Here is a 17212-nt window from a genome sequence, read left to right as displayed (position 1 = left end):
CCAACTGTTATGAAACAATAAACATTAAGTACATATCATGTATGTATTTATCAGTATTGTCCTCCAAGCCCACAATTACATGTGTGGTTGAAGCTCTTGGCTGTCCGACAGAGGAACTTACCGAGGTCAATAGAGCGATTGATCTTGACGGGAGTCTCATGGCAGAGGTCAAATTTTCGACCAATTCTCTTCATCTCAACTCAATTCAACTGTATTTATAGAGCACTTTAAAACAACCACCACTGTATACAAAGTGCTGTACATGGAGCAAAGATCATATATACAACAACAAACAATAAATTAATAACAAAGACAGTAGAAAGCACTAAAACAGTAAAACAAAAAATGGTCTCATGCTGAGTAAAAAGCTAAAGCATACTAATGTATTTTGAGACAGGTTTTTAAGATGGGGAGCAAAAGGGGCTTGCCAAATGTTCAGTGGGAGATCATTCCAAAGAGAGAGACCAGAAAGGGAAAAGGCTCAATCCCATCTTAGCCTCCGCTTAGTTCTTGGTACCTCTAATAATGTCTGGTCCGCAGACCTGAGGCAGGTGTGTAGGGGCGGAGATGCTCAGAGAGGTAAGGTGGCGCAAGGTCATTTAAAGATTTGAAAACAAATAATAGGATGTTAAAAAGAACTCCAAAATGTATTGGGAGCCAGTGAAGGGATGCCAAAGTAGGAGTTATGTGCTCCCTCTTATGAGGACCAGTCAAGAGGCGAGCAGCAGCACTCTGGACCAGCTGGAGACGCTTAATGGAGGATTGGCTGACTCCAAAGTAAAGTGCAATACAGTGATCCAGCCGGGATGTGACAAAGGAATGAATTACTGTTTCAAAGTGCTCATGAGAAAGGAGTGGTTTTACTTTAGCCAGCTGCCTAAATTGAAAGAAGCTGGGATTAACGGTCCAATTTAAAACCCTGTCAATGTCCAGTTTAAGCCCCAAGTGTGATACTGTTGTTTTAAGATAAGGAGCAAGGGGGCCCAAGTCTGCAGGATGGGATGATGGGATGTATGAGGGCCACTGGGACCAAATAATAATAATAATACATTTTATTTGTAAGCGCCTTTCACATACCTGTCAACCTTTCGGCGCGGCAACCTGTATAAACTCCCCAAAAAATCCTTATAACATACCACAGCATTTTATATGTCAAAATAACGGCAGATAAAACCCACGAAATTTTCAATAATATTTATTGTAGATGTCAGAGATTTTCTCGGACAAAGTTAAAGAAACGACTCGGCACACAGGAAAATTGTCTTCAATATCGGCGGAAGCGGACCTCTGAGAGCAAACGACGGTTGTTGCTCCGCGATCACACTCAAAGTCCCGTCTCCGCGAGTTCTACATTTTATTGTAACATATGCAAAATACAAGAAAAACACTGCCCCCGATATTTGCATAGCGCATCCCCGGTCGGGCACCTCAGTAGTGATTGGTTACCTGTTTTTCAACCTCGAACCAACAGTACATTGGCGCATTTTCTGTCTGTCTGGTCTAGATTGAATCAACATGTTGCAGGCTTTGCGGATGGCCAATGTCGCCTGGGCGCGACGGGTGTTCTCACCTCGTCTTTTGTTGCTCACCCGATGTTCCCGAATTATTCATTCCCCTTTTGTGACCAAGTTTCGCCGTCTCCCCTGTGGTCACCCACCTGTATTAACGTGTTAGTGTGGACTTTAACAGCCCGCCGACCAAATGGCCGGCGCCTTTGTGTGTCGGCATTTGGGGGTGCTGGATATGCACCCAAACGTTTAGATGTGCCCAGATTAAATGAAACTTTAAACATGATACAATTTAGCTCATAGATTCCTCTAACAGTAGATCTCTATAATACAATGCCTGATTAATGTGCAATAAATACTCTGCTGTTTTCAACAAGGAACCACGTGATTTACTGGAAAGTTACCAAAAATGAAAGCATTCGAGTAGACTAGCACCATTCTGTGCAAAAGCAAACAGAACTACCTGTTAGGGGGGGAAAAACCCTGGAAAGTTTCAGAATCCATATGATTTGTGCGATACGGCCATATACGTAAGATTCACCACAAAATCCGTATGAACTATGGCTAAACCGTATGAGTTGACAGGTATGCTTTCACAGCACTCAATGACACTTTACAACCAAGGGCAAGCAATAAAACCACAGATCAAATTATATATAAAAGAAGAGATAGATTTAAGTTGAATATGCAAGTCTGAATTGGTGGGTTTTGAGCTGGATTTTGAATGTGGGAAGAGAGTCAATATTACGAATATTGGGTGGAAGTGAGTGCCAGAGTTTGGGGACAGACTGGCTGAAGGCTCTGCACCCCATTGTGCTGAGACGGGCAGAGGGTACAGAGAGGTGGAGGGATGATGAGGACCTGAGGGAGCGAGAGGGAATGGAAATCTGAAGATCTGACAGATAGGGGTGGGGGGGGGGGGGCAAGGTTATGAATGTCTTTGAATGTATAGAGAAGTATTTTGAATTTGATTCTAAGTTTGACAGTGAGCCAGTGGAGCTGTCGGAGGATGGGGGTGATGTGATGGAAGGAGGGGGTTCTCATGATGATCCAGGCTGCTAAATTCTGAACGAGTTGAAGTTTATGGAGGAATTTGTGATGGATGGCGAAAAGAAGTGAATTGCAATAGTCGATACGGGAGGTGACGAGACTGTGAACAAGGATAGCAGTGGTGTGAGGAGTGAGAGAGGGACGGAGACGGTCGATATTACAGGGGTGGAAATATGCGGAACGGGTCGAGCTGTCGAGGATGACACCCAGGTGATACAGTGGAATTATCAACTGTGAGGGACAAACTGTCGACTTTGTGTAGGGTGGATTTGGTACCATCACATCTTCTTTTCATTGAAATTCAAGAAATTTAGTGTCATCCAGGTCTTGATTTCTTCCAGCCAGAATAAAAGTGATCTTAATGAGAAACCATCTTTTTTGCTCTGTGGGACATTGATCTGACAGTAATCTGCATACCAGTGGAAATAAATACCATGTTTCCTAAAGATGGAACCAAATGGGAGCAGATACAATGCTCTCAGGAAATCACATAAAACAAAGGAGACTTTTTATCATGCCCCCCCCCCCCCCCACTCCCATGTGACTGATTGTTTTAGGTCTCTCTTAGTTAAAGGCACATAATCTCGACATTAATTGGAGCCTACCCATAATTGGAAAATTTGAGTTTGTTTTGCCATTCCCATGCATGGTTAGGAGTCGCGGGAGGGGCTGGAGCCTATCCCAGCCGTCTTCGGGCAGTAGGCGGGGGACACCCTGAATCAGTTGCCAGCCAATCACAGCTGTTTGATTTAACTTCTCCCAAATGTGTGTCCATAGTGCTTTACATTGTGTTTGAAAACTTGAAAAGGCACACCCACAAAACTACTCTTCGACAGGCCAGTAGCAATTCTCTTGAAATGAAATGACTCAAATGCACAAGATAGAGAGAGAGAGAGAGAGAGAGAGAGAGAGAGAGAGAGAGAGAGAGAGAGAGAGAGAGAGAGAGAGAGAGAGAGAGAGGTCCTGTCCCGTAGCAAAAATGATTTCCATACAGAATTTTTCCCTCTCCCTACCCAGTGTTTTCCTTTCTGAATTCTGACTGTAATTTTCCCATTGCGGGACAAATAAAGGATATCTTAATTAGAATGTTCAAAGTCAACTCGAAAGAGAAACAAAAGCATCAAATAAAATAATAAATAAGATAAGATATCCTTTATTCGTCCCACACTGGGGAAATTTACAGCCTCCAGCAGCAAGAATGTATGTAGAAAGAAAAAAGAGAAAAAAAACAACAAACATCTTTCAATTAAATGCAATATGAACACAAAATGGATAAATCGCAGTACTATTTACAATTTTCCCTCACATCATTTAATTACTCTTATTATTCATTCATTCATCCATCTTCCGTACCGCTTGATCCTCACTAGGGTCGCGGGGGGTGCTGGAGCCCATCCCAGCCGTCTCCGGGCAGTAGGCAGGGGACACCCTGAATCGGTTGCCAGCCAATCGCAGGGCACACATAGACGAACAACCATGCACGCTCACACTCACACCTAGGGACAATTTAGAGTGTTCAATCAGCCTGCCACGCATGCTTTTGGAATGTGGGAGGAAACCGGAGCACCCGGAGAAAACCCACGCAGGCCCGGGGAGAACATGCAAACTCCACACAGGGAGGCCGCAGCTGGAATCGAACCCGGTACCTCTGCACTGTGAAGCCGACGTGCTAACCACTGGACTACCGGGCCGCCTCACTATTATTATTATGATTGTTATTTTTTATTCATCAGCCTGACAGCAGTCGGTAGGAACGAGCATCGGTATCTCTCCTTCTTGCAGCGCGGGTGTAACAGTCTCTGGCTGAAGGAGCTACCAAGTGCTGTCAGGGCGGGCTGGAGAGGGTGGGAGGGACTGTCCATCATAGCTTTTAGCTTAGTTAGCATCCTTCTGTTGCCCACCTCCTCCAGAGTGTCGAGGGAGCAGCCCAGGACAGAACTGGCTTCCTGACCAGTCGCTCCAGTCTCTTTCTGTCCCGGGCTGAGATGCTGCCTGACCAGCAGACAATGCCATAATGGATGGCCGAGGCCACCACCGAGTTATAGAACGTCTTAAGGAGTGACCCCTGAACCCCAAAAGACCTCAGTTTCCTGAGTAGGAAGAGTCGGCTCTGTCCTTTCCTAATCAGGGTGTGCGTGTTTGTAGACCAGTCCAGTTTGTCGTTCAGAAGAACACCAAGGTACTTGTAGGAGGTCACCCTCTCTATGTCCATACCCTGGATGTTCATCGGTGCTGATGAGGACTTTTTCCTGCAGAAATCCACAACCAACTCCTTAGTTTTCCTAGGGTTGATCTGGAGGAGATTCTGCTGGCACCAGTCCACAAAGTCCTTTGTCAGTCCCCTGTACTCCTGATCGTCCCCTTCTGTAATGAGGCCAACAATCGCAGAGTCATCGGAGAACTTTGAAGGTTGCAGTTTGGAGTGACGTGTCTGAAGTCCGAGGTGTAGAGGATGAACAGGAATGGAGCCAGAACAGTCCCCTGCGGCGCTCAAGTGCTGCAGAGAAGCCGGTCCGACTCACAGCTCTGCAATCTCACGTACTGCGGCCGATTTGTGAGGTAGTCTATGATCCATGATCCATGATCTATGATCCAAATAAAGTTACTACCTACTACTACCGTAACATGATCCATTTGACAGTCCAATGGCGGCCGGAAGACATAACCACCTGAATCTCTCAGTCCTGCAGTGCTTGGAAAGTAATCTTTCCTTGCAACTGCGTCTCTGAGCCACCGCAGTGTCATAGGTGACATCATGATATGACTCCTTGTGACTGCCTAAAAGTCAGCTCTTAGATTATTCAGATGCTCTAAAATGTCAATGTTCAATGGAAGATATTGTATGTCATGGTAATTATCGAGCAATCAAGCTCCTGCTCATTTTGGCACACACAAACTTTAGTAAATCAGAACCAGAATAATAATTTGGCACGCAAACTCTCATATGACTTGTGATTAACTATACAATGAGCAGCCGCAGCAGCTTATTTCAGATTCACTCATTGTGTGCTTTACAGAAGGTAATTTCTTTTCTTTGTCTATGTAAACAGCTCCAATGTTTTGCTGAGATATTGTGGTACTGTATACGAATGAAAGATTCATTGTAATGCAGGGTGAAGCGGAGCGCTGATGTGGTTGCTGGTGCCATCAGGCAGGATGCATTGTCCATTGTTTGCCACCTTTGTCTTCTTTTTAGGCATTTTACTGCCAAGCTCGAAATTGTTCTTCTGCTGGCAGTAAGGTTAAGGTTGGCCGGCAGGTGTGCTGCAGCTGTGGTGACTGGTTATTCTTGGCAATTGGTGATCTTTCAGTGATAACTTTTGGAAATTGCATTATTGAGTTTTTACACATTTCATAAAGAGGACATGTTCAAACTTCATGTGTGAAGGTCTTGTCGGGAATATTGCTACTCTGTGATTCTAGACCGCGGTAGAAACAGGCACCAGACGAGAATCACCGCAATCTCTCCTTGGCATTCAGTCGTCCACCTTCGAGCTGCATCGGGTCCTCACCATGGACAGCTGGAATTGGACGGAGCTCAGGCTTGGTACCGCTCTGCTCCATGTTCCCGGTGTCTCTCCTTCAGTCGATTGTCCAAACAAATGAGATATTCAAGGGAGGAAGAGTCATCGTGCACAGCCAGCTCATCCTTGAAGTGCTAAGTCTGCGGTGGAAGATGGTTCATAGGGCACAGTCACTGAACCCACTCTCCGCCACCTCTGAATTGGACTATTTTAGCAGTAGAGAGCTGTGTCAACATTGTCCAAATCGAACCTTTTTTTTTTCCCCAAAGAAAAATTTGATGTTCTACGAAAAGGTTGTGAACATAACATCAATGTGAAATCTATTTAGATTAAAAAGATTACAATTGTGCAGATTTTTTTTAACTGCTGCTTTAATTTTTCTTACTTATTTTGCTTTCTCTTACACTCCCAGAAATGTATGCGGTTCAATCCGAACTCCACAGTCTGGGTTGCCAAGCAAAGGATCCTATGTACACTTAATCAGAGCCTGAAGGATGTGCTCAACTACGGCCTTTTCCAGCCCGCCAACGGTGGAAGAGATGGGAAGTTTCTGGACGAAGAACGTAACCTCCGAGATTACCCTCAGCCAATCAGCAAAGGTGTTCCATGTTTGGAGGTACGCATCCATTTAGATATTTTTTGTCACAATAATTACATTAGTAAGCAGAAAATACACAATATGCAAATTGTGTCAGACTACAGGTAATTGTTACAAATGTTTATCAGGGCCTGTGCGCTCTCCAAATGCCCACTTCCGATTTGCTTCCATCATGTTGAGACGCTAGTGAGCAATTAGCGAGCCTTACAAAATGGGAATAAAAGGATCTGCTTTGACTGGCCATGACTGAAGTGAGCTGTGACCACTCACACAGCAGCGCAGCACTCCCTCTCGCAGATTCGCCAGTCTGCGCTCATCTGCGGGTTTAACCTGCCTGTGTCATGTTTGCACCAGCGTTGAAAAGAGATACCTTGGTGTGGATTTGTGAATATGAGCAGAAATACATTATGAAAGGGTCGGAACATGTTTGAGTCATGTTTTATCATTTTCCTCAAATTAAATTAAGTATTAATAAATTGCTGAAACCAACACTCGAATGGTGTAGACTATTATCCACAGGGATATTTCATCTATTACATTTTTAGCACTTGTCTTTGCCATTACAGTTTCGCTACAAGAGCCGAGTCTACAGGCAGCCCAATTTGGATGAGAAACAGATTGCCAAACTTCATACAAAGGTAAGAATTTGCCTACAACAGAAAAAAATATTATATTCTTTATAAAAATTATCAAAATTATGTATATTATTATAATTATGACCCGATAATATTTAGTCTCGAGATTAAGGAAGTTGCTTTTAACTGACTACTGCAAAGTGTAGAACTAGTTGCCTTGGGAAGATGACATTAATTGTGTGATTTCAATGAACTCCATTGCACTCCTGAAAAAATGGGTTTTTTACACCCATGCCTCTCCTGCAGGTCAGGATATAGGATCAGAGTTGGCATCGATTCTGTTATGCTTTTACATAAATTCATTCCTGATTGGTGGCACGGTGATCAACCGGTTAGCGTCTGCCTCACAGTGCAGAGGTTCGGGGTTCGATTCCCGGGCTCCAGCCTTCTTGTGTGGACTTTGCATGTTCTTCCTGTGCCTACATACAGTAGCTTTTCTCGGGGTACTCTGCTTTTCCCAACAGACGACAATAAATAAATAAACAATTGAACAACTAAATGAATACATACATACATAAATAAAACGTTCAGGGGGGGGGGGGTTAACTTAACACACTAAATTGTCCATAGGTGTTATTGTGAGCGCAAATGGTTGTTTGTCTATGTGTGCCCTCCAATTGGCTGGCAACCAGTTCAAGGTTGGGCCCACTGCTAGGACAGGCAGTACACCGACAACCCTTGTGAGGATAAACGAATTAGAAAATGGATGGATGGGTGTTTGCAAAGGAATGTAAATGGCAGTAGTATGCTGATGGTGTTATGTCCCAACCCGTCAAGCCTCAGTTAAACTGACAGATTGTAGGTGTTTTATTAATGGCTATAAAGCACGGGTAGGGAACTCCAGTTTCTCGAAAGCCATAGCCTGTCTGGTTTAAACGTCTCCATGTTCCAAAACACCTGATAAAAACAATCAGACCATCAGGAATCAGAATCAGAATCAGAATCAGAATCAGAATCATCTTTATTGGCCAAGTATGTAGAACACACAACGAATTTGTCTCCGGTATAACACGCTGCATTAGTATCATCGTAAACAAGGACATGACAAATATGTATGCAAGGACATTTCATAATGTAAGTGAGACAATGTGCTCAACACGCTGTGCTCATACGCTGTGCTCAATGTATCAAGCAGAGCTAAAGTGATCAGTGGTAGAATACAATACTATGACAGTTTGCAAAGTTGGTTCAGAAAATCATTGAACCATTTTAGAGTGGCCAGTAGCAGTATTTGTTGTACAAGAAGAGTGACTAGGTCAGTGACTGTTTAGGGAGTTCATGGCTCGAGGGAAGAAGCTGTTTAAGTGTCTGCTGGATTTGGTGCGCATGGATCTGTAGCGCCTGCCTGAGGGGAGAAACTGGAAAAGGTGGTGGGCAGGGTGCGGTGGATCCAGGAGGATTTTCCGTGCCCTTGTCTTGATTCTTGCAGTGTGCAAGTCCTCAAGAGTGGGTAGGGCGGTGCCAATGATTTTTTTCGCCATCCTAACAGTCCGTTGAAGTCGGATTTTGTCCTTTTTTGTGGCGGCCCCAAACCAAACCGTAATGGAAGAACACAGGAGTGATTCGATGTCTGCCGTGTAGAACTGTCGTAGCACCTCCTGTGGCAGGCCATGCTTCCTCAGCAGTCTCAGGAAGTACATCCTCTGCTGGGCCCTTTTCTAGATGGAGATGGTGTTGACTTCCCACTTCATGTCCTGGGAGACTATGATTCCCAGGAACTTGAAGGTCTCGACGGTTGACACAGGGCAGTTGGATAGTGTGAGGGGAAACTGTGGAGAAGAATGTTTCCTGAAGTCCACGATCATCTCTACAGTCTTGAACGTGTTGAGCCCGAGGTTGTGTCGGCTGCATCAGAGCTCCAGCTGCTCCACTTGTTGGCGGTACGCAGACTCGTCACCGTCTTTGATGAGACCGATGACCGTGGTGTCGTCTGTGAACTTTATGAGTTTGACAGCTGGATTTGTTGAGGTGCAATCGTTTGTGTGGAGGGAGAAGAGCAGTGGAGAGAGGACACATCCCTGTGGGGCTCCAGTGCTGGTGGTGCGTGTTGATAATGTTGTTGCTTCCAGTCTCACCTGTTGTGTCCGTCCCATCAGGAAGCTGAGGATCCACTGGCAGATCGTAGGGGAGACACCGAGGTGGAGAAGTTTGGGGGTGAGGAATTCCGGGATGATGGTATTGAACGCAGAGCTGAAATCCACAAACAGAATCCTTGCGTAGGTCCCTGTGCTGTCGAGGTGCTTGAGGATGTAGTGCAGACCTATGTTGACTGCTTCTTCCACAGACCTGTTTGCCCGGTAGGCAAACTGGAGAGCGTCCAGCAGGGGTCCGGTTACGTTCTTTAGGTGGTTCAGCACAAGGCGTTCAAAGGACTTCATGACCACAGACGTCAGGGCGACAGACCTATAGTCGTTCAGTTGCGATGTTGCCGATTTCTTGGGAACTGGGTTTATGGTAGACTGTTTGAAGCAGGATGGGACCTCACACAGCTTCAGGGATCTGTTGAAGATTTGTGTGAAGACCGGAGCCAGCTGGTCAGCGCAGACTTTCAGGCAGGAGGGGGACACTTTGTCGGGCCCCACAGCTTTCTTGATCTTCTGCTGCTTGAAGAGCCGTCTCACGTCCTGTTCGTGGATCCTGTTCGTGGATCTGTAGTGGAGAAAAAGAGAGGGTGGGGGTAGATGGAGTAGTTTCTGGTAGAGGTGGGTGTGTGGGGAAGTGGGGGTGTCCTTTTCAAATCGGCAGAAAAACATGTTTAGTTCATCAGCAAGACCCTTATTGTTCACTGTTTGGGGGGATGGCATTCTATAGTTAGTGATTGCTTTCAGGCCATTCCACACAGATGCAGAGTCGTGAGCAGAGAACTGGTTTTTCAGCCTCTCTGCATAGCTTCTCTTAGCGATGTTAATTTCCTTTGTCAATTGGTTTCAGGCATGTTTGTACAGTGCCCGATCTCCACTTCTAAATGCGGCCTCTTTCTCTTTCCTGAGTTGCCTGAGTTTGGGAGTAAACCATGGCTTGTTATTGTTGAAGGAGCGGAAGGACTTCGTTGATACACACGTCCTCACAGAAACTGATGTATGATGTTACAGTGTCTGTGTATTCATCCAGTGTGCCCGTTGAAGTTTCAAAGATGCCCCAATCAGTGTAGTCTAAGCATTCTTGAAGAGCTTGCTTTGCTTAATCTGTCCATTTTTTCACAGTCTTAACAACCGGTCTAGCACATTTGAGTTTCTGTCTGTATATAGGTATTAAGTGGATTAAATTGTGGTCAGAAAGACCCAATGCTGCACGGGCGACCGATCGGTATGAATTTTTGATTGTTTTATAGCAGTAGTCTAGAATGTTGCCTTCTCTGGTAAAACAGTCGATGTGCTGCTTATATCTGGGAAGTTCACGGTTAAGATGTGCTCTAGTAAAATCGCCCAAAATGATCAGGGGTGACTGGGTATTTTAGTTCGAGTTTGTTTACTTGTTCGGCTAGTGCATCGCCGTGTGAACACCGACTAGTAAAAAGGAGGTGAACTCACGTGGCAAGTAGAATGGCTTGCAGTTTAAAGACAGCGACTCCAGGTCCGGGCTGCAGTGTGCGTCGAGCTTCGTGACATCAGTGCACCATTCTTTGTTGATATAGAAGCAAATCCCACCACCTTTCGATTTCCCTGATAGCTCCATGTCGCGTTCGGCACAGAGAAGGCCGGGTAGATGTAGCGTGGAATCCGGGTGGCGTCACTGAGCCAGGTTTCAGTGAAGCAAAGCGCAGCAGAACGTGCAAAGGTTTTGTTGGTCTTGGGGAGAAGATGTTCATCCATCTTGTTTGGCAAAGATCGGAAGCTATCTATCTATCTATCTATCTATCTATCTATCTATCTATCTATCTATCTATCTATCTATCTATCTATCTATCTATCTATCTATCTATCTATATCTCTATCTATCTATCTATCTATCTATCTATCTATCTATCTATCTATCTATCTATCTATCTATCTATCTATCTATCTATCTATCTATCTATCTATCTATCTATCTATCTATCTATCTATCTACCAGCCACCCACCTGCCTACCTAACCTACTTACCTACTGATAGAGAAATCTATGAACAAAATTGTATCATTTTTAAAGTTTCGGTTAATTTGTGCATGTGTGGACATACTCAGCGCAGAGGTGTCGGCCGTTTGGGCGGAGGGCTTTTTTTTTTAGTAATAACGTCAAAGCAAGGGGGTCGAACAGATGGAAAAGGCTTGACTCACTCACAAAGTGGGAATTAACGAATTGGGAACAAAGAGTTGTTGAATACCAAAAGACGGTTTGGAAACAGCTGTCGCGCCCAGGTGGACATTTGTCATCAGCAAAGTCTGTGACTTGTGTATTCGGGTAGATTAGATCACTACCGAGGAGCCGGACCAGGGGGCACGGTATGCAAATCATGGGGGCAGTGTTTTTCTTGTATTTTGCAATAAAAGTTCGAACTGGTGGAGAGGGAGCTGAGTGTGTGATCATCGGGGCAACTACCGTCGTTCGCTCTCAGAGATCCCTCCCGCCGATATTGAAGACAATTTTCCTTGTGTGCCGAGTTATTTCTTTAACTTTGTCCGAGAAAAACTCTAACACCTACACACACATATATGAGACATATGGACATTTTTTCAATGCTTAAATAGCATGAATATATACAAATATGATTCAATTAAAAATATTTTTGGGGGGTGGTATCTCAAGCGCCATGCTCACCGTGCATGGTTTGGCAATCTGGTCAATTCTCAATTTGCACCGTGTGCTAAATTTTAGGAGCATGTTAATCTGATAAAATAGCTTTGATTGGATTTCTGAAAAAGTAAATACAAAAACACACACACCTTCAATGTAGCCTGCTCATGATCCGCGCACACATTACTGGCGATGACCTCTGCATCCACGATGCAAGTTATTTCATTCTCAAAGTGTACCATATTTTCAAAAATGGGTCTCCATGGGATTCTCATGTCTCATGAAAGTGCCTAAGAAACACACGTAAGGAATTGACTTGGGTGCCAACGGGATAATATGCCCCTAAGTTCGTCAGCAAGCTCACTATCGAACAACCTCTCTTTGCTATCTTAGTAAATCAGGTCCCAAGACTTAAAAACTGCTAAAGATTTCCAAATGAGGAAACGCATCTCATTCAATTTGAAAAAAAGCGACTCCACGGGCAATGTTGAAAAGTGAAACATCAACTGCTGTAGAAGGATGCAACACTACAATGAAACACCAAATGTATTATGCTAGTTAATTTATTTACTATTACTATTGCTTTAACTATTACGGTGAAGATAAAAGTGACGTGCGCTTCACCTCGGGAACTTCAAATACAGTAAGCGTATCAAGCTCATTTCTTGTCAACTCGTTGGCAGGCGATGTGTATGAAAAGTCGTGGTTCATCCCATGTTCATGAAGAGTCTCTTTTTCCTTGCCAGCTCCAACAGCAGAGCATTTCGTCACTCCCTGTCCCACGCACAAGAGTAAAAGTCAAGGGTGTTGGGCGATTTGAAGATTTGTTTCCCCTGCCAAGCTGTTTTAAGAAAGCCCAAGGCAGCTCTCCCACAGTGAATAAGATCCTGTTGTGCCAAAGTGTAAATGTTTGCAGGCACTCTTTTTGGCTTACAGTGAAACACCTCTACAACGAAACCTACATGTGTGAAAATACCACCCAGTGTGAAAAAACTTCATGCATGAAAGCCATTCCCTCTTCTCTGCTTCCCCCTACAACGAAAATACAAAATCCTTTTCTCCACCCTTGCCTGGCAATGAGGTTCACTACGACGAAAACAAGCCTTCCGCAAAAGTCAAATCCAACCTCAGCCTGCCACAGCGACTCCGACTGCTTAGCTCCAAAACGGCAACAGCAACCACCACACTGGCATACACATGTGCAGTAGTACAGGACGTTTTTGTTATTGTTAGTTTCAGACAGAGCATGAACGTTGCATTGCTAAAATGACTACAAAACGGACCTTTGCAGACCAAGGAGTTAAGAAAACAAAAGCTTCAATGCTTGAAGACAGGATAAAAGTAATAAAAATGAAAGATGGAGAAAGCAAAATAAAATACATCATGCAAGAAATTTATATAAGTAAAAGTGAATGCTGATGATACATTTTGCAATTTCTTTCCTGTCCAATCCAATGAATGAATTATTTTGGGGCATGTCTATGAACTCCTGGCATTTCCAGATATTAAACGAGCAGTGACTCATCATTGTCGTCGAAGGAGCAGCCATCCATCTGTGCTCACCCAACATTTGCTTGGCACAGACAGCTTGTATGAGACCTTGGAAAGTGACTTCAGAGATTTGTTTTGAATGCATGCTGTATGTTGGAAAATAATTGCAGAATATATGTGCAATGACCGAGACCCGTGGAGCACAGCGTTGCTGTTTTTCAGTATTTAAATTTTCCAGATTTTTTTTTGAGTGCCTAAAACAGCATCCTGTGACGCACTTGGATATCCAGCATGAGTCGCACCACCTGCATGGTATAACAACTGAGGCGTTTATATCATCAGTGGTTATCTGGCGCAATTGTGAGTGACTTATTAATGATTACTTGGCCAATTTTTTAAGAGCCATTTTTACTGTTGCAAAGTGCAGCTATGCCTACAAGTGGAAATCTTTCCTGGATGCCACATAGCACTAAATATCAACCACTTTTACTTTTACTATATTGACAGCTCTGTTATGGCATAACAAAAGCAAAGATAGCAGTTAACCCAAAAGCAAATAGGAGACTTTTGATGAGAGATTTAAGGGACTGTTTAATGAAAGCGAGAGTCTGATGATCTCGGTCAGGACACAAGGGTTGGCTGGCAACAAGAAGGTGAGTTTCTGGCTTAATGTTGTGAAGCTGATGACGAGACGAAACGGCACAATGGATCATTGTTGAATCAAGTAGTCTGAAGGAAATGCGGAACCAGGCTCAACAGGGAGACACTGATAGGATGACAAATGAAAGTTTCGGGAACTGAGCGCGTGCATCGGGAATGGCCAAAATATCACTCATAACACGTGAATCATCTGGCACCTGCTTGCAAATCAGCAGAGGTCTTATACTCGGGAGGTAATTGCGGATCAGTTGTAGGTGTGTGAACCCTCCTGACCCGCCCAGCCTGATAATTAAAAGGAACAAAAAAAAACACAGGGAACAAGCTTTAACAGTAACACAGAAGGAAAAGGGTCTGTGACACAACATCACAGGCTTGGCCCTCTTTTGATTTTGTGTCTTTGATTGAAAGTATTGTAATCCTTAGAGGTTACTGAAATTACTTGTGAGGTACAATATTCCTTCCATGTGTTCAAATGCATGTATTTTAATTTCAAATTCAATCATCGAAAACATTTACAATTCACTAAATGTATTTATTAAAATGGAGGCTTGCAGTGTTAAAACGGCTTGCAAAATCTGATTGTTGCGTTACGTCATTCGTCCTGCTTCCCTTGTATCTCTAAAAAGAAAAGACTGAACCCTAACCAATGTGCACAATACTCATAATGGTGCGTAATGTAACACCAGGGGCTTATTGTCATAAATACGCATCAGTATGCACAATGGAAAAAAGGGTCACATAAGGGTTCACGATCACCGGTGCAAGACAGTCTCCAATAACCCAATTACATCATTCACATCATGCACCAAGTCCAAAAGGTAAATTTCTGCTTTCTCATTTTAAAGGGAATGAGGGAAGCTGCTTTGATTGGCTGTGAGTCGTCTGCATTCTATCCTGCAATGGCGCACAATGGCGCAAAGGCCGCATTCTATCTGCGTGGATCTTGGTCAATACAAAAAAACCCAGACAACTCCACCCAGTTAGACTGTGATTTGTGCTAAGTTTCCGTTAGGCACAAAAAGAGGGTCGAAAATTCTCATTTCATTTTTGGAATATACAGTCATACTTCGGTTTTCAACCATAATCCGTTCCAGAAGGCTGTTCGAAAACCGAAACCACACTCTTTAAAAAAAAAAAAATTATATATATATATATATATATATATATATATATATATATATATATATATATATATATATATATATATATAAAATCCTCATCTCACCCCTCGGGTGGTGTCCGTCCCTCATTCAGCTCGGGTCCTCTACCAGAGGCCAGGAAGCTTGAGGGTTCTGCGCAGTATCCTTGCTGTTCCCAGCACTGCACATTTCTGGACTGAGATGTCCGATGTTGTTCCCGAGATCTGTTGCAACCACTCATCTAGTTTGGGGGTCACTGACCCGAGTGCTCTGACCACCACAGGCACGACTGTCACCTTTACCTTCCAGGCTCACTCCAGCTCCTCTCTGAGCCCTTGGTATTTCTCGAGTTTCTCATGTTCCGTCCTTCGATTAGCCATTCTGGATGAGTCCCATCTCTCAGCTCATTTGTAGTGCTAGGCGCTCATGGAGTGTTGTGAGTTTCTTTAGCCAGTAGGTGTGGACCATGTCCGGGCCTGGTGCTGTCCAGTTCTTCATATCTGAGACTCTTTCCTGTATGTCTGCCGCTGTTATGGTAACTGGGTTCTGTTCACGGAGGTTGCTGTGCTCCTCTCTCAGGGTCACCAGCCATTGTGCACTGCTGTTATGTGCAACCTCCTTCTCCCATATGCCTTTCCAGTACCTTTCAGTTTCCAGTCTTGGTGGGTCAGCTCTGTTGTTAGGACCCTGCCACTGAGCGTACACTTTCGCAGGTTGTGTTGCGAACAGCCCGTTTATTCGTCTGGCCTCATTCTCTTTCGTGTAACGCTTTAGCCTTTGTTTGGCAGTTTCGAGTGCTTCAGGTATGGTCATCTGGATGTACCTCTCGGGTATCGGCCTTTTCATCACACCTCTCTGGGCCTCTGTCAATTGACTCACATCTTTCCGGGCCGCCTTGATCTTAGCCTCCAACCGTCTTTTCCATGGTGGGTAACGTATCTCATGGCTTCCATGGTTGCTCTTATAGCCCAGAGTCTCCAGGATCACTGATGCTGAAGCGTATATCAGCTCATTGGTTTCTGTGATCGTTACGGTAGGGATCGCCCTCAGTGCTGCATTCACACTTTCTATGAGACTTTCAGATGGTACTTCACATAGCCGTTGTAATCGGTTTCTAGGTTGCCCAGCTTTCATTCTCGCCATGATCTTAGCTTTCAGGTCAGTTGCTGCCTCGCTCAGCATTTCATTAATTGGGGCTGGCCACCCAATCTCATCATCTGCATTCATTGGGGCTTGCCTCCCAATCTCTTGTATGACCTCCTCCTCTGATCTGGCAGCCTGGGGCCCTTCACCATGGAACCTGCGTTGTACCTCATCAATCTCAAGTTGTGACAGCAGTTGCCGTTTGTGGATGTTGGAACACTGAGCTGTGGGTTTCGAAGTAACCATTTAGCCCACATTCTCTGCATGTAACCCCTCTGACTAGGGTTGCTTGAGTAGTAGCATTCCAACAGAGCCATGTTATCGCATCTCACCCATCTCCGCTTTGTTCCAGTAGCCCATTTTTCATCAAGGTGCTCTGGTTCCCCAGCACCTGACGCAGACCTTGTTTGGCCGAGCCGGCATGTCATTCGTTTTATTGTCTCTCATCATTGTATGAGGTAGGCATTAGCGTGAAGGATCTTGCCCAAGGACCCACATTGGATGGTGTTATGTGCTCATTCTTTGCCCCAAGCGGGATTCGAACCACCGTCTCCCGTATGCAAAACCGATGCCTTACTAACTGAGCTATCGAGCCGCTTGGCATCCCTGGGTGTGTGTGTGTGTGTGTGTGTGTGTGTGTGTGTGTGTGTGTGTGTGCGTGTGTGTGTGTGCGTGTGTGTATATATATATATTGAACACATCTGCTCACAATGGAATGCTATATGAGGAAGCGTCACTTCCTCGTCTACCCG

The 17212-nt window shown here is 44.5% G+C and overlaps 1 protein-coding gene and 1 long non-coding RNA gene across 4 annotated transcripts in view; one reads left to right on the top strand and one right to left on the bottom strand.

Moving 5' to 3' along the window:
* The window catches only part of LOC127599835 (uncharacterized), a 117778-nt gene extending 113532 nt beyond the window's left edge, over positions 1-4246 (bottom strand). The window contains exon 1 of the long non-coding RNA XR_007962186.1: positions 4055-4246. This is a non-coding gene — a long non-coding RNA (uncharacterized LOC127599835). The remainder of the gene's footprint in view (positions 1-4054) is intronic.
* LOC127599696 (SH3 and multiple ankyrin repeat domains protein 2-like) overlaps positions 1-17212 on the top strand; it is a 195654-nt gene that overhangs the window by 5282 nt on the left and 173160 nt on the right. For all 3 annotated transcript variants that reach the window (XM_052063834.1, XM_052063832.1, XM_052063831.1), the window contains exons 2-3: positions 6495-6698; positions 7247-7318. In XM_052063834.1, the coding sequence (XP_051919794.1) occupies positions 6495-6698; positions 7247-7318 (276 nt within the window). The remainder of the gene's footprint in view (positions 1-6494; positions 6699-7246; positions 7319-17212) is intronic.

This window comes from Hippocampus zosterae, chromosome 4, assembly GCF_025434085.1.
Source record: "Hippocampus zosterae strain Florida chromosome 4, ASM2543408v3, whole genome shotgun sequence".
Classification (NCBI taxonomy): Eukaryota; Metazoa; Chordata; class Actinopteri; order Syngnathiformes; family Syngnathidae; genus Hippocampus; species Hippocampus zosterae.
The sequence above is the reverse complement of the archived record's forward strand: the minus strand, read 5'-3'. Positions and strand labels throughout refer to the sequence as shown.